Source organism: Physeter macrocephalus, chromosome 6 (assembly GCF_002837175.3).
Source record: "Physeter macrocephalus isolate SW-GA chromosome 6, ASM283717v5, whole genome shotgun sequence".
Lineage (NCBI taxonomy): Eukaryota > Metazoa > Chordata > Mammalia > Artiodactyla > Physeteridae > Physeter > Physeter macrocephalus.
The window spans coordinates 45075529-45093410 of NC_041219.1; the positions used below are offsets into that span (position 1 = coordinate 45075529).

General features: G+C 44.2%; 1 protein-coding gene across 17 annotated transcripts in view; it reads left to right on the plus strand.

Annotated features, from left to right (window-relative positions):
- Positions 1-12891, plus strand: part of TNRC6B (trinucleotide repeat containing adaptor 6B) — a 283431-nt gene extending 270540 nt beyond the window's left edge. For 14 of the 17 annotated variants that reach the window (XM_028490624.2, XM_055085311.1, XM_055085312.1 and 11 more), the window contains one exon: positions 558-12891. In XM_028490624.2, coding sequence (XP_028346425.1) covers positions 558-945 — 388 coding nt within the window. In that variant the 3' untranslated portion in view covers positions 946-12891. The remainder of the gene's footprint in view (positions 1-557) is intronic. The other 3 variants (XR_008617589.1, XR_008617590.1, XR_008617591.1) reach the window with 3 other exon arrangements.
- Positions 12892-17882: the final 4991 nt, after the last annotated feature.

Here is a 17882-nt window from a genome sequence, read left to right on the forward strand (position 1 = left end):
TGAAGTAAGTGGGGCTGGATCAGACTCTGACCATCCTCTTCCCTGCCACTGTCAAGGTGGTGAACAGGAGGAGCTGACTCCCCGTGGCTGCAGATGCCATGACAGAAAGGTACACACAGAACAAGCAAGTGATGGGGAGGTCAGATAGTGAGCCCGGCCCTGAGACGAAGCAGCACTTCAGGTGTCTGGAGCTGGGTCACCTTGATGCTTGGGGCTGTGATCTTTTACCCCCAAGGGGAAAAAAGAAAGAGGCGACATTTTACTTGACATACAAATTCCATATCCCACGGGATATTGATATATAATATTCTCCAGTAGTCTTTGGATATCTGGAGATTGAGTGATACGTTGTTCTCAGTCAGTACTTCTCAGTCACCTATTGGTCTGGTTAAAATGCAGGTTCCAATCCTGTGATTCTGAAAAGCGTCCAGGGGAGGTGGAAGCTGCTAGTCAAAGGACCACACTTTGGAGTAGTGAAGGCTCAAAATACTCAGTCCCTATGCATGCTTTTAGGAGTTTCCTCAAACGCATAGCTCTTTCCCTCCCCTTTTTTCCAGGTGTGTGTTGGGAAACACTACCATCCTGGCTGAGTTTGCCACTGATGATGAAGTTAGCCGCTTTCTGGCACAAGCTCAGCCCCCTACCCCTGCGGCAACCCCGAGTGCACCCGCAGCGGGTTGGCAGTCCCTGGAGACCGGCCAGACCCAGTCAGATCCCGTCGGACCTGCTCTGAATCTTTTCGGTGGGTCCACAGGGCTCGGGCAATGGAGCAGCAGTGCTGGTGGCAGCAGCGGGGCCGATCTTGCTGGCGCTTCATTGTGGGGACCCCCAAACTATTCTTCTAGCTTGTGGGGAGTCCCGACCGTGGAAGACCCCCATAGGATGGGCAGCCCTGCTCCTTTACTACCTGGTGACCTTCTGGGAGGAGGGTCGGATTCAATCTGAACTTAGAACTTTCAACTCTGACCTCGTGACCTTTTTTGGAACAGCAGCAGCACTAACTTGACCTTTTCGTTTTTTTTTTCAACTTGCAATAAATACATTTTTAAAAGGAAAAAAGAAAACGGAGAGAGAAAAAAAGGTGGGTCATTGACAGACTGTCTGAGCACATAGTTGCCTCCCTTATGACTTCAGTTTTTTCGTTTGGAATATGAATCCAAAAAGAGAACATATCACTCTTGAAATACTTGAATCATGAACGCCAACCTAGAAAGACAATGTGAAGCAAGTACACATACCATTTAAATTTAAACACAAAAAAATTAAAAAAATTAGTTTCTAGTTTTTCACTTTTTTCATGTTATATGGAAGTTGTTGCTAAGAAACATATATACTGAAAAAAAAATAGCTTTTTAACTTTGTTTGCACTGGGTGTGTTTCCGTCCTTAGGTCTACCATGTTTGGGAGGGAGGGGAATTCAAAAGAATTGTTGGGGTGGGGGGAGGGAAGACTTGACGGAGCCTCACTTTAAAAACAAAAACACAAAAAACCTAAAAAAAAAAAAAACAAAAAAAAAGAAAAAAAAGAAAAAAATTGTGATTGGCTGGTTGATAAATACCAGTGTGTTCTGGCACATGTAACTGCCCAGGCATGCTCGTTCTGGTATGTGTGTGCACGTGTGTTCATGTGCATTCGCGTGCATCCTTCTCTCTGTCTCTGTGTGTGTGTGCGTGTGTGCGTGCGTGTGTGCGTGTGTGTGTGCGCGCGCGCCTGTGTCCTCCTCCTCCTTCTCCCCATCCTGATTTCTCAGAAAGCTGCATTGCTGACAGTCCGCAGGCTGGCTGGCCGGCCATCTGCTTTTTATTTTTATTTTTATTTTTTTTAACTATGAGAACACAGGAGCACGAGCGCCTCGGGGAGCCACTGCTACTGAAGCCACCCCCGTTGGGCTGTATTGAGATGAACAGAGTGCTTTTGAATGAGGAGAGCAGGGAGCTCCTTTACATTTGCAAAGTAGCCCGAGCGTGAGTTTTCTGTCTCTTTTCTTTTGACCTAGCAGTAGAGTGGAGCACTGCCAAGTCCCCCAAACTAGGAGAGCAGGAGGTACCTCTTGGAGCAACTGTGTGTTTATTTATTTCTGTTTTTTGAAGTAAGTGGCTACTAGTAGGCACATCTGAATATCTGTTAAATTTCATGCTGGCCTTTTCATTAGTCTGAATGGGAACAGACAGTAAGGTAGCTTTTAACGATGTGATGTCTCAAAAGCAGAAAAACTGTGTTCCCCCTTTCTTGTGTAATCAGGTATGAGAAATTGGTCAGAAAGGTAATGCTGAATTTAAATTTTCTATTGTTTCTCTTTAACATTTTACGAAAACAGAAAAAAAAATAAGTTGTGAGCAGCCTCCTGCAAGCATCCGCAGCTCCTCCCTCTCTGCTCCCTTCTTGCTGAGCGTTACCTGTGCCAGGCCGTGGCGTGTTACAGCACCAGGCCATCACTGACAGAAACGTTTACTTAACGAATGTTCTTAAACCAGTGTGTACTTCAAGCGTTTCCTTTTGTTTCTCTGTGCTGTGTATTTCCTGTGTATGTGGTTTTGCTTAGGCAGGTATAACTTAGCAAAGACTTAAGTAGTGCACCTTTTTTTGGTTTTGACCTCTTTTTTTTTTTTCCTTGTAATGTTGCTTTTTTTATTTCGGTATTTAAAGACTTTTTTTTTTTTAAGCATCAATGTAGTAGTACTCTGGGCCGAATAGGGGGCAACTTTTAATCCACAGTTATCACCAACATGTATGTACTTATGTTGGAATCAAAATGTATCAAACTGCTTTTTGTGAAGAGTTAACAGCAGACCTGAAGGGTACCCATTTATACAAAACAGATGGCTGGCGGGGTGGGGGGGAGGGGGGGGGGACGTGTGCCGGTAACGTGCTAGCACTTGTGTGGACATCCCAGTCTGCATTATACTGTTTAACATAAAGTGCCGACATTCTGTACCAGCAAATACCTGCCCATTCCAACCCTTGGTGGGAGCAGACCTCTACTGTCCTCCGTAACTTGCTGCTAGTGAGGACAAGGGAGTTTTTCTTTCTTTAGCATCTTCAGTGAAGGATACAACAATGCCTAATAATGTATTTGACTTTTAGCTTGTGTCTGTGGGTGGGTGGGTGGCTGTGTATAGGAAAAGGCAAAAACCAATTATTTGCATTTAAGTGGTTTTGTGAGACAAAGAATGGGAATTCTGTAGTCCTCTCAGTTTACTCTTGATTATAAACCTAGCCTCAAAAGAGATTGACGTGCACAATTCAAGTGAGCACTTGCTCATGCGAGTCTTTATGAACCCTTTGTGGGTAGGTGGTCAAACTTGAGTTTCTAGCGTTGGTTTGGTCCCATCGGATGCCTTTAGAGAACTAACTGTGCCCTCCGGTTTTCATCACCACCATGCCCCTTCCACTTCTGCCCACGCACGCACAAAATGTCTCCTTCGAGCCCCACTGACTGCTCTCTGCCTGCGGGGGCAAAACCGTGGCATGTGTGGTGGCCTCCAGGTGAAGAGCAGCTGTGTTCACACATCTACAGAAGGCTGAATCTGAGTGTCCCTGGGCCGGGAGCATGTCCTGAGGCTCACGCGAGCCAGTGGTGACTGTCCACTGCTGCTCTTGGTTCCCTGGCATGTCCTGCCCCACCCTCCTCTCTTCCTGCCTGTTGGTTCCTTGACCTGCACTATGGGTTAGTTGAGTTCCTTAACGATACTACGGTGAAAGCCGGGTGCTAGAGCCCCTCTTGTTTACAAGACATAATGAGGGATTTGAAATATGTAAAAATAAACATGAAAGCTAAAATGTTCTTCCATCATAAGCTTAAAGGGAAAAAAACTAAAAACTTTTAAAAAGACCAAAAAGTGCATATATATATACATATAAATATATATTTTAGATGAAGACTAACTCTGGGAGCATTTAACAGTGTTTTTTGTTTTTGTTTTTAACATTTATTTTCCTGCTTTAAAATTTGCAAGCATTCTCAGGAATTCTAGGGTAGGAAGCCAGACTTTGGAAGATGGTTTATTTAACCGTATCTTATCCTAGATAGATGGCTGTTTCTTTCCTGTTAATAAACTTTTACAAGTTCCTGAAACTTCAGAAAGTTTAAACAATTTTTACTTAAAATGTAAAAAGAAAAGTCTCCAAACGTTATTGTCATACTGGGGATCACACATTTTAAAACACGTAGAAAGAAATATTTTTTAAAAATTATCAATTTAGCAGCAACAGGTAAATTCACGAGCTTAAAAGATATGGGAGAAGGATTAAGCTTTATAAGAGCTCTAGCATGGATTCATTGGAAATTGTATATACTTTAGTGGGAGAGTGTTTGGTGTGTATAAATGGGAATGCCATCACTTTATTCCTTTCCATTTAAGACTGAACATTTAAATCTCCCCTTGGAATTTTTAGTTTTCTTTAAAGGAACCTTTCTCCCTGTCTCCCCAACCACAGCAACAAAAGAAAGGATCAAAGAAAGAAACAACAGCTTAAAAAAAAAAAAAAGTAACTCTAATCTGTAAAGTAGTACGGTTGGATTGCTGAGAATCTATGTAAAGAGTTAGGAAATATAGGTTAATCATTTTTGGAACAAATTTTAAATGTAGGCATTACTAGAGGAAAAATATCTGTGGACTGTTCTGTTAACGAAGAGTGTCCGTCTTACCTCCGTTTGTTAATGGAGGAGGAGAAAGTAGAAGAATCTAACAAGGAACAAGTGGTTTTACTTTTTTAGCTCCCAGCTACGTATTGCTCATTTTAATGGCTGTTTTGAAGATCTGCTGCTTAATTATCCCCATCCCCCAGCCGGAGATGTGGAGTATTTCCTTTCAGTTTTTGGTGATGTCGCATTCTCTTTTTGTATTCCCTCCTGGGCCAGGGGTTAGAATTCCCAAGCATGACCACAGCTTCTTTTGAACACCTAAGCTTCCCAGTGGGAAAGAAACTCCTGCTCGACAGGTAAAGGGAGTGGGTGGGGTTGCTGCCTGCCGTTTCTCTGAAACCGCTTTAGTGCCTTCGTACATACACCCACACATCCTAAGCAAGAGGAACTCACGCGTATGTGCATGTGGTCCCGTCGCTCCAGACGGTAAGACACTCACCCGTTACAGAAATTGGAGTGGTTCTGGACAGGCCCCGAAGGCAGTGGGCTAAATTTAAAGTCATTAAAGAAACAGAAATCAAGGAAGTATGCTTTTATGTCTTGATAATGTGGGATACCAAGATCCTTCCTCGTGCTGTCAACCTTTGTTACTGTGTATCGGCTTCTCTGGTGACAACTGCAGTGACTTGGAAAGGCTCTTTGTGTCGGGCCATTAGAAAGGGTTCCTATTTTTCTGCTCTTCTCCTTTGTCTCCTCCCTTTCCCATCAACTCCCTTTTTCTTGACCAGTTGCTGGAAGCTTTGCTTTTTTGGTTGTCAGTGACCTAAGAACAGGATATAATGAGGATGTAATGGAAGAGGAAAACTTTTCTTTCCGTGGTATTCCTTGGCAAGAGCCACGTCTGCTGAGAGGTTAGATGGCTTCAGTACACTTAGAAAATGTGGCGGAAGCATCTTCTCTCCCACTGCATTCTGGCATGGGTACAGGGGCTTGCTGGTGACCTCTCATTACATGGATTTACTTCATGAACATTTTGATCATGTAAACTTGAGCTTTCCAATTTTTACCAGTTTCCTGTATTTTTTTAAACACTTGATTACTAGTGGCCAGAGATATCCCGCTCTCAAACATCATGAACTTGGTTTCTGTCTACCACATGAGTAGCCAAAAGGAAAGAAGCGCTAGAAGGGGAAGGGAAGTCTTCCATCAGACCGGAGACCTCTCCTGGCAATTAAGATCCAGTGCCATGACCTAATTTTAGGTGTTAAAAAAAAAAGTACAGATCTCCTAGACACTGTGACGAAATGGATGGTCCATGTGGCATCTCTGATCCCGCAAGTCCCCAGCCCTTGATATTTTTCATTTACAACATTCACGGAAGTTAACTTAGCAGTGCTGCAAGTTAAGGTCCCAAAGCACATCCTTTCATCAGTGTCCCCCAGTAAATCAACATTACGCCTTGATTGCCATTCAGTCAGTTTTATTTATAGCAACTTGATTTTCTATTACTGTGGCTCCTGTCCTAAGAACTTTCCCAGCTCTTCTGACGTGAATGTAGCAGAAGTTAGCAGTTGGTTCTTCCAAGTTCCTGTGGGTTGCATGTGGTGTGTAAGATATGCAGAAAGAAAGAAAAGAAAAAAAAAATTACTCTCGAAGAATTTGGAAGACCTGTTATTAATATAGCTAGCAGCAACTAAAATTTCACAGACTATTAACTAGTTGCAAATATTCACTCTCACTTTCACCACTTTTTGCAGGGGAGGGGGGCAGTTTTTGTAAGATTAACAGCCAGATTCCATATCGACCTCAGACGCTGTGTACTTTTTAGTTTTATTTTTTCTATTTTGCCATCTTGACTGTTAAACAGAATGAAGATGTCTGTGAGCCGAGCAGAATGCTTAGGCCAAGCCTGTTCTCTGCTGTGTAAACAGGATGTTTTCAGCAGACTTGGCTGTAGTAGCCATCTCTAAGATTAGGGAACAATTGAGTCTTTATGTTGAAAAGGTCCCCTTCTCCCCCATCCTCAGAGTTCAAATTCAGCATACAACACTCTAGGTTATTGTTTTGAGTTTGGGTTTTTTTCTTTTACTTATCTATAAGGTCTTTAGGAGGAGAGATACATTTTTAGCTGGTTAAAAAAAAGAAATCAAATCTTTTCTTCTCCAGTGTTTCGCCAAGTTTTGTCATACTTCACGACTATGCATTAACTACACTTCTTAGTGTTACTACAAAGAGAAATCTTATTGTTTTCCCTCCCGTGAGTGTACATCTAAGGCTGCCTGCGACAGTGCAGATGAAAATAGTCTGGCCCGTGTATATAACCTCAGCAGTTAATCAGAAAACGGAGTGCCCTTCCCCTCGGCTGCAGAACTGCGCCACGGCCTCTCTGCTTTCTTATCCACAAGTACAGGGTGTCCAGGCAGTCTAGAAGCAGGCAGGTGTATAAAATGTTGTCAAGGACATCATCAGTCTATTACAAAACATAGAATATTATCTCTATTTCCAGAGTTAGTTCACACCCTGTGATAAAGCCTGTAGGTTTATGGCCAGTGCCAAAGGTGTGTGTATTTTCAGAGATGGTCCCCATTTGTCAATGATGGCATTGTTTTCTTGACCTGAAATTTTACAAAGGAGGTACTGGCATCACATTCTTTATTTGAAATAATAATTATCAACTTCAAGAATCTATGAACATAGTAATAACGTAATTAAAATTGAGCAATGACCCTGCCCGCTTCAGCAGAGGAAAGAGGCCACAGACACGCACAGGATGGTGAAGGGAACACCGGTCCGGAAACAGGGCTACACCCCACCGGCTGGGCATCCATGCCATCCTTATGTTTACGGTCACTCGGCCTAGATCTGGACTAATTACCAAGTATTCGAACATTTTGAGTGGTTTTTGGTTTTTTTGTTTTTTTTGGAGTGGTTTTTAAACTGTCAGTCTCTTACAGTAACCTCCAACCACCACCAAAATGAAATAGCAAAAGTGATAGAAACTGCCAGTGTTTGCCTCACAGAATTTAAATAATTTCCTCTTCAGTTAGCCGTACACCTGAATTTGTTTTTAACGACAACTGTGCACACCAGGAAAAATGGTACTGCCCTGAGCAAAAGGTCTCTGCAAAATTCAGCTGTTGGTTCTTCATTGTGACAAACGCTTGTTTTGTTCATGGGAGGAGAAAGGTCAGAAAGAGGCAAGAAGTGTTCTGTTTTAAATTGAAAAGTAATAGTGTTTCCCTAGGGCACTTTGTGCCTCAATTTCACTTTCAAAATATAAATCATTGTTTTGAAAGTAGATTCCCAATTGGAATTGATCCATGTTGAGCCAATATTAATTAGCTGGGATTGTTTTTCTCAAAAAGTGAAAGTCCTCTTTGCTGCTGCTGGTGAGCAGCAAAAGAGAAACTGTGGAGTAGCTTCCAATGTTGTGGCGCGAAGTGCTTTCCTTCCTTTCTGGTCGCCCGCTTCCCTGGACCTCTTACTGCATCTGGCGGTCCTTCTCCTTGGGGTCCTGAAAGCCGTGCACAGTCCTCGGAGGGCTGGGTTGTGAGAGGAGACGGGATGCCAGGAGCCACCTCGCTGCAGGACCAACCTGACAGCAGAGCTTTATGGAGAGGAAGAGAGTGTATCCTGCGTGTGCCCGCCAAAAATGAAAAAGGGAACTGTTTATACAAAACAGCAAAAACCTTTGGAACCCTTAAAGAAGTTACATACCTTTTAAAGGTAGTAGAGTTTTTCACCAAGTGATGCATTCAGCATGACACTTCTTGCCAGACGTCTCGGGATGTTAAAATATATGTGTTTAAAACACCACCCCTACCCCCCCCCTTTTAATTTTGTCCAAGGAATTAATTACTTAAGTGTAGTATTTCTGAATGTGCCTTTGTGAGTTCAGAGACCGTCTGTTTTAGGAAGAGCCTACCCATTGGGATAAAACAGAAAGACGGTCAGCTTGGTCTTTAGGGAAGTCGGCATGTCTCCGGACCGTCCCCGGGGCGTTTTTATTGCACAGTGTAGAGTTGTGGGGGAGAGGTTCCGGGACTTGGGAGAGGGGATGACGAGGTGATGGTGCGCAGATGACAGAGACCGGGTTAGTCCAAGAGTGCAGGTTGAACTTCATCTCTCTGCATTGCCTAGTCTTCTTCGTGTTTATGTGTGTGCGTGTGTGGCTGTGGCTGTTTTAGTCTTTTGTTTTCCCGTAAGCACTGGAGAATTGAAATATGGTGATGCTCGTGACACACTCGTGCACGTCGAGAAGGCTTTTCTCCCTCCTGCCTCACGCAGGGCAGGCAGCGCGTTGCCACCCTTTGAGTCTGTGTCCTGAGAAGGCAATTCTTTTCCCAAATGGAAGTCACATAATGTTGCTGTTTGTGCAAACAGGGTATCACACACGAGGAAAAGGCTTTTGAGAGGATAAGACTGACGTGTTTGTGAAAGAAAAGAGAAAAATCTGCAATCATATTTTATTTCTTCAGACCTATTATAGTTAAACATAGAAATCTGCAGTGTCTCTTCCTTTGTTTCACGTTTGTTTTAAACAATTCCACCTCTTCTCCCCACTCCCTCTCTTTTCTAAAGAGAAATCAAGTGAATGCTAAGGGCCATTTCCATAATTCCTCAGAACTCCCCAAAGAGGAAAACAATCCCTCCGCAAGATTCCTTCAGCTTCATTCAGGAAGACACAGGGAGGAGAGATGCTGCAGCTTCCGGGGCTTCACTCTCATTCCTCTCTAATGGCCTTGAAATGTATTATTATGCAAATGTGAATTTTGATACTGAATTTAAGAAGAGGTTGTTGGATTTTTCTTTTTTCAAAAAAAAAAAAAGGTCCCATATGTGGTCATCATTGCTTCTTTACTTTGTAACGTGTGAATTGTAACTATGCATTCTGCAAAGGGGGGGGTGGGAGGAGAGGGCAGAAAGGGGAAGGAAGTAGCTTTGTATCCTTGTTCTACAGTTTCTGTGTCCATGGTATCCCCTCAAGCTGGCAGGGAAGGGGAGTGAGGGTAAGAAGCGGTAAGGTCGGCACAGTGAGGTAGAAAGAGACCTGTGAGTCCGGCCTGGCACTTCCTGGGGGGCCTGCAGTCCCTACCAACCAGTGTGGTACGGGATCTCCATCCTAGCCGTGCAGTGTCAGCCTGGTGCAACAGGAGGGCCCCAAAGGCCCCCGTGTTTTCTGGAAAAAAGTGCTCACCCTGTCCTGAACTCAGAACCCTTTCAAGCTCAGGAAACCTTGCCTCACTCGTGCTGACCTTAATCTGTACGTCATTTCAAAAAAAAACTCCTCCTCCTCCTCCTCGCTCCATTTTAATTTTTCTTTCTTCTTTCTTAGTCATTTTTAAGTGAATTTAATTGTAAGGAAACTTTCTTGCTCTGTGGGGAAGAGGTCTGTTGCTTGACAGGCAAACAGGGCAGCTCTTCCCTATCCGCTACCCCTCCGCCATATGTGACCTCTCTGCTTCCTTTGCAGTTATTAAGCTGTGTGTAGCTAGTGAGCAGTGAGGTGTTCGCCACCGGAAAGCCCACGGCCTCCTCTTTGTCCTGACAGCATCCCTCCGTTCATCCTTCCTGCAGTCAGTCGTGGCCCTTGCGTTGCTCTGGTCTAGGCATTATTGGCAACACACAGTATCGGAAGCAAGAGACTGCCGTGCCTGGAGCCAGTGTTTCCCTGCAGCAGTTTTGCTGTTGATGTTCACAGTACTGTAACTAGTAACAGACTTGATCACAGTCTCCTCGTGCCCCTGCAAGCCTGCACAGGCACGATCTCATCAGGGTTCCAATCTGTTAGATTGCCTTTAGACAAAAAGGAAAACAAAAAAATAAAATTCTGACGTTTCAGCTGTCTAACACAAAACAATACCTCGAGGTACATTTCCCCTGCAGTGTAGACCCTTAACTCCCCTCCTTTTCTGACATTGGTGGGTTATCCTTGGAAAAATAGGAACGTGTAGATAGCAGGATAACTTTTAGAATTTTTTCTTTGCTGTGAAAGTAACCCTAAAAATACGATGTTTTCCACTTCTTTTTTTAAAGCCATCAGAAGTTTCAGATCTTATTCTTTCATGTTTAAGAAGAGAAAGCAGAACAGGTCAGGGGAGTGGACTTGCATTTGTGGGTGATGTTCTCTCCACTGCCTCCCATACACAGTGACGACAGACCAGTGTTTAAACCCTGCTCTGAACAGATGCCATCTATTCTAGCTCTAGTTCCAGGGTAGGGAGTGTCTGGATTTCTCTCTTCCAGAAGATCCATCCCCTCCAGGGACTCCAGAATGTTTTTTCCTGAGACCTTGAGTTCTCAACCTTTCTTGGTTCAAACACACACAGACACACACACACACACACACACACACACACACACACACACACTTTGAGTAACTGAGTAGCATTCTGTAGATCATAAAGAGAATCAGTCCCTGGCATTTCAATTTTGTGCTGTAGAATTCATAGCCGTGTTGCTTTGCGATGCTCTGGAAATGAATTGATTTCTTACTTAGAAGGAAACTCATCTGAGACGTGCAGGCAACCTCCCTGAAAGGCCCGCGCACCCTCAGGTGTCCCTCCCTCCACGAGGCTTGAAGCTGACTTTAGGTAGAGGTAAATAACTTCAACGAGTGCTGCTTGTAGGGATCTGTCAGCTACTGCTCTCCTAGATGTGGCCGCTCATGAGGCAGGACCAGAATAGATCGTTTTGAATAGCTTCTTCGCAAACCCCCTAGCTCCCCCCATCTTAAAGATAAACCCTGTATCTGTCAAGAAGCCCTTTTTAGGTTGGGCTCGCTGATCTTTGTCTACTGACGACTTCCTTTGAGGGAAGAAGCTTGATGATAAATGTACGCATATCCACCACCCACCTTCTGATCTGGGCGCTGTCGACCTGCGGATTTTATTTCTGTTGTTTGTGTGGAAGCCCCTTTTCTATCAGTCTCCTTCCTCTGGTCCCTCCTGAGTTTTTCCTGCCCTTCTGTCCCTCTGCGACGCTCCCAAAGGGCTCTGCTGATCTCTGCACTTCTGTCCTGGGACACTCCCCCCCACCACCCTTTGCACACACCAGTGACCAAAGTGTGTCCAGTGATCTCACAGAAGACATAAAAAATGGTGCATGCACCATGAATGTGCTCACAGAGACACGTGCACAAGATTCTGCACCCTTGGCCTTAACCTCAGTATGACTTAAGATGCAGGAACATTTTTAACAGGTTTTAAAAAAAAAAAAAAAAAACCCTTCCCAGAGGAAAAAAAAATAAGCAGACGCAAAGGCTCAACCATGCCCACTCCTAACGCTCCACTATTTGCTTATGACTTACTCTGTGCCCACCCCACCCCTCCCTGTTTCGAGTAACCAAAAACAGATAACAGAAGCAACCCGAGGAGAGGTTTCTGGACTATTTTCTCTTTCTCCATTTAGATGGAGATATATATGCTGCTTTGGGTTCCATAATCCTAGGGGGCTATGTTTACATAGTAAAATACATCCTACCAAATCAGGAAACTGAATATGGGAATCTCTGCAATGAGAGTTAGGTCACTGATGGTGAACAAGAGAAGCGAGGGCCCTGGGGGATGGCGCAGAGGAGAGACGGCCTGACGGCCTGGGGCGTGTTGCTCCTCCCTTCGCTTCTCTCCTTGCCCCCTTTCACAGAAGGTGCAGAGAAGGGCATCAGAAAGAGGCTGGATCTTTCAAAGGCAGCTTTCCAACTTTGCACACAAACAGGTAACAGGAAGGTACAGCAAAAATCCTCTCATCTGAAACACTGTCCGCAGAAACAAAACCTGTAAACATGACTAAATAGCTGCACAATTTTGATGCTCTCTGCAAGTTACCTAGAAGTGTTTTGTTTTTCTTATACTTGAAATAGCTTTTACAATGTTATTTTGGTGGCTTTCTTTTCTCTCTACTGGTGGGCCGTACAGAAAGTGGATGACGGGATTTAAGGAAGTTTGAGGGGAGAAAAGGGAGGATATGGCATTGTCTTTTTTTTTTTTTTTTTCTCTTAAACATAGAGGTTTAATCAAACTCCCATATGTTGAAATTGCTTCTCATATGACTGGTTTTACATGGACACAGAAACTAGGCACTTTAGAGGTGCACTTGCATGGCAGGCTGGGCCCCCCTTTTCTATATTTTATTTTACTTTTTTAGTATAGTGGTACTTAAAATCACTGGTTCACTTAAAAAACAAACAATAAAATGTTAAACTCTACTAATGTACAAATAAGCTGAAAAGTTGCATTTTATGTGTATTTTTTGCCATAGCAGGTACTGTATTTCTCATGCTGGATTTCAAAAAAAAAAAAAAGTCATGGATGACGGGATTTAAGGAAGTTTGAGGGAGAAAAGGGGAGGATATGGCTTTGTTTTTTTTTTTTTTTTTTCTCTTAAACATAGAGGTTTAATCAAACTCCCATATGTTGAAATTGCTTCTCATATGACTGGTTTTACATGGACACAGAAACTAGGCACTTTAGAGGTGCACTTGCATGGCAGGCTGGGCCCCCCTTTTCTATATTTTATTTTACTTTTTTAGTATAGTGGTACTTAAAATCACTGGTTCACTTAAAAAACAAACAATAAAATGTTAAACTCTACTAATGTACAAATAAGCTGAAAAGTTGCATTTTATGTGTATTTTTTGCCATAGCAGGTACTGTATTTCTCATGCTGGATTTCAAAAAAAAAAAATTGTGACAGGTTGAGTAATAAGGAATTAAGTCGTCGTCATTTCATTAAAGCTGAGAGATGATGTAATGCATATATGAGTTTTCTGAAGGGTTTTTTTGGGCTTTTAAGCAGCTTATTTTTGTTTTTGTTTAGTTTTTTATTTTATTTTATTTTGGAAAGATATGATTGTATTATGTGCAACTCAGTTGCTTACATTATAACTACAAAATATTTTTGGGTTCCTGGAAAAAAAAAAGAAAAAAGACTAATAAATGTGTTTGGCTGCTAAGCATTTATTGTGGTTTCCTGTTTTATTCTGCCAGTTTAATTTGCTCGTCTGTTGAATGTTTGTATTTCTTCTCCTGTACTCCCTCGCCCTGCCCCACACATAAACGCTGTCTGACATTCAGCATCTGGACTGGGCCTCCACTTTCTCTATCTTGTTATGTTTGTGTTGCCGGAGTTGTCAGGTGCACCAGCCGCTGGCGGGTGTGTGCTCCTTGCTGCCTGCCACGCTGCCGGGTTCAGAGTCTCTGAAAGAAATTCAGGTTCTCCTGCTACCTTTCGGTGTCACCCCGTTTGAGCCTCATGTGCATCTGGAGTGAAGACACTGCCGAGTGGAGCAGGGCAGACGATGCCTGCCGGGGCTCTGCTGCAGCCGGGAAGGTGACGGCGTGCCGGCTCTGTCCACGAAGCCACCCGCTGGCGCCCCCGCCCGGCTTCCGTGCTCACCACTGCGGAGGAGCGGGAGAGCCTTACCCTGAAAGCCAGCTTGTTCCCATCTGAACAGTTTCTTACTTCTTGTTAGCTGCTAGAGACTAGTTAGACGTGTGACCATGCAACAGCCCTAGAAGGGCAAAGGGGAGCAATGGAAGGAAACTAAGACTTTCTAATTCCCAGGTAGTGTCGTGTCTGACTTCATTCTCAGAATGCTGTGTGAGATAGATAGTGGCAAACCCATTTCATGAGGAACTGCAGCTCAGCATAATTTAATCAGCTAGTAGTAGATAACACTGACTGATTGCTTCCTATAATATTTACATTGGGGCACTGCTCTAAGCATACCATGTAAATATTCATCACTTAATTGAAACTTGTTTCAGTCACCGTGCTAGGAACCCAGATTGGATTCCAAAGTTATCCTGCCAAAATGCCTGGGCTGAAAGACACCTGGAATTCTAAGAAAATGGTCTGGACTTCCCTGGTGGCGCAGTGGTTGAGAGTCCGCCTGCCCATGCAGGGGACACGGGTTCGTGCCCCGATCCGGGAAGATCCCACATGCCGCGGAGCGGGTGGGCCCGTGAGCCGTGGCCGCTGAGCCTGCGCGTCCAGAGCCTGTGCTCCGCAACGGGAGAGGCCACAACAGCGAGAGGCCCGCGTACCACAAAAAAAAAAAATAATAAATAAATAAATAAAAAGAAAATGGTCTTATGCAAGTCTGCTGTACAAAGTGATAGGCTATATACCATCCCATTCTTACCATAAAATAAGTAAACACCAGGAAATGTGAGATCAGGAGAGGTGAACTAGATGTCAAAAACACCTTGCAGGCCTGCCTACGTCAAGTAAGTGCTGTATTTGTGGAATTGAGATCATAGCAAAACCTATGAAGACCTTTATCACCAAAGACTTTATTTCAAATTTTGGATATTTTTAAAATGCATAAACGTCTAAGCGGGGGGGTGTTTTAGAATTGGAGATGGTTGTCAAGACTTTAGCCTCTAACTCAGCCCTCTTCACCACTGCGGGCTCTGCTGTCACCTTAGGTGACTTCAGCGTCCACTTGGAAAATCCATCCTAACTGCCAGGTTTCTGCACTCCTTCCCCCAGTCACCCTGGCCACACGTTCCCATACTCACACCAAATTGCTCCCCTCCAGCATCACTAATTTCAGCATCCTTGACCTTGACTTCCTGTCCTCCCAAACTGGTTCCCCCTCCTCTTTGGCTTCATTTTGACCTCATCAGCCATCCCAGGACGCTGGCCTATTTACTTTCTTCGACTCCATCAGCCCTCTCCTTTTCCTCATTTCCTTCCTAATCCAGTTTAGATTTTATAGCCTATAATTTCAATAATATGGTTGCTAAAATCCCCACTTTGGAAAAACCCTATTTTCTATTTTCCACCAGCAACCAAAAGCAGCACCACTTGGGGAAAAAAGTCACTGCAGGGCAAATAAGGACTCCTGTAAATCTACTGTAACCAACCAGCAATGAGACCTTGACACTGCCAGCAAGCATCCTGTGTCCGCTGATATATGGAGAAAATTAGAGGTATCAGAAGAATTTCCCTCCAAATTCCTGCTTCCAAACTGTAATCAAGAGAGGTGCTCCCCCTTCAAGCGCTGGTTCCTCCAGTGCTTGAGATCCTTTCCCTTCCTGCCCACTTGGCTACTTTTAACTCCCCATTCTTCGTTCCTTCCTCACGTGGTCAACTGTCACCCCCATCCCCACCCTAAGCTACTCTATGCTCTTGTCCTGCTATATTTTGTTCACAGAACTTAACCACTTTTTAAAATTATCTTGTTTAGTCATTGTTATCCATCTCCCTCACTGGAATGTAAGCACCAGAAGGGCAGAATTCTTTTCCGTGTTGTGCTCCAGCTCGAGCGCCTAAAACCCCTATGGTTTTAATTACCATCTATGTGCTAAGACTGCTAAATTTATATTTCCAACCCTTACCACTGGGCTCCGGACTTGTAGATGTAATTGTCTGCTTAACATTTTGAAACACCTGGATATCTATGGCTCTGCAAACTCAATAAACCCCAAAGAGAAGTCCATCCTGCCTGCTTGCCCCTCCTCCCACCCCATGGTAAATGGCATTGCTATCCTTTTAGCAATAAAACCTAGAGACCTAGGAGCATCAGTTGAGTCTGCCCCCTTCCTTACTCCCCATAACTAACCCATCACCAAGCTGGATTGATTGCACCTCTTAATCTCTTCCTTTTCTTCATTTCCTCTGCCACGTACTTCCTTTGTCCAGGCTAGATCATCTACACCCCTAGGTCTCACCTAGTCCACTGCATTAGCCCAACTGATTTCTCATTTGGCGTTCACTCCAGTTCCCCACCCCCAATCCTTTCTACACATAAGAGCTGAGATGATATTTTTCAAAACATAAATCTGATAAAGTCATCCGCCAGCCTAAAACTTTTAGTGGTTTTCTATTGCTTAGAATAAAACCCCAAATATCCTTATTTCCTACCAGGTTCCCATGGTCTGCCTTCCACCTGCTCCTCCAAATTTATCTCCCTCTCTTTTCACCTTTGCCCTCTCCACTCAAGCCTCATCAGCTGACCACTATATCCCAGTGCCTAGTACAATGCTTGGCACACACTAGGCACCACTGTGAAATGAACGATCCTCATGAGTAACAGAATTTAAGAAACTAGGTATTTTAAAAGCCTGAAATAAAAACAAAAGGATAGATGTAAAATTCCTGATTTAGGGACTTCCCTGGTGGTCCAGTGGGTAAGACTCCACACTCCCAATTCAGGGGGCCCAGGTTCGATCCCTGATCGGGAACCTAGATCCCACATGCGTGCCGCAACTAAGAGTTCACGTGCCGCAACTAAGAGTTCGCATGACACAACTAAGAGTCCTCATGCTGCAACTACGAAGTCTGCATGCCGCAACTAAAACATCCCATGTGCCGCAAGTAAGACCCAGCACAGCCAAAATAAATAAATAAATATTTTTAAAAATAAATAAATAACCTTGCCCTATATTAGGTTCATTAGATTTATAAATAAATAAATAAAATTCCCGATTTAGAGATGTTGCTTTAGATAACACTGACAACCAGCTGCAAGTGTCTAGGTGGCCTTTGAAGTTTAAGAACCAAAACTTTGGGGACCTCCCTGGTGGCACAGTGGTTAAGAATCCACCCGCCAATGCAGGGGACACGGGTTCGAGCCCTGGTCCGGGAAGATCCCACATGCCGCGGAGCAACTAAGCCCGTGCGCCACAACTACTAAGCCTGCACTTTAGAGCCCGCGAGCCACAACTACTGAAGCCCGTGCGCCTAGAGCCCGTGCTCTGCAACAAGAGAGGACCCCACTCGCCGCAACTAGAGAAAGCCCACGCACAGCCAAATAAATAAATAAATTTACATTTTTAAAAAAACAGAACAAAACTTTGGAGAAACCTGTGGACTCAGAAGATAAGACTTGCAGACATGCGGTTTCCAAGGGGAGTAAAGGTGGGTTAAATCTTGAGGAAATTCCCACCACTTCCTTTTCCAGGAGTGTGAGAAGGAAGGATCATCAAAGAAAGAGCAGTCAGAAAGGCAGGAGAATCAGTACACTTTAGTTTTCAAAGCAGGAGGGAGGGGTTGTCAAAAATGCTAACTATTTCAGTCAGCCAAAAGGAATGACTTAATACAGGAAAAAGGAAAACTACTTGACTCAAAAATCAAAATGGGGGCTTCCCTGGTGGCGCAGTGGTTGAGAGTCCGCCTGCCGATGCAGGGGACGCGGGTTCGTGCCCCGGTCCGGGAAGATCCCACATGCTGCGGAGCGGCTGGGCCCGTGAGCCATGGCCGCTGAGCCTGTGCGTCTGGAGCCTGTGCTCTGCAACGGGAGAGGCCACAAGAGTGAGAGGCCCGTGTACCACACACACAAAAAAAAACC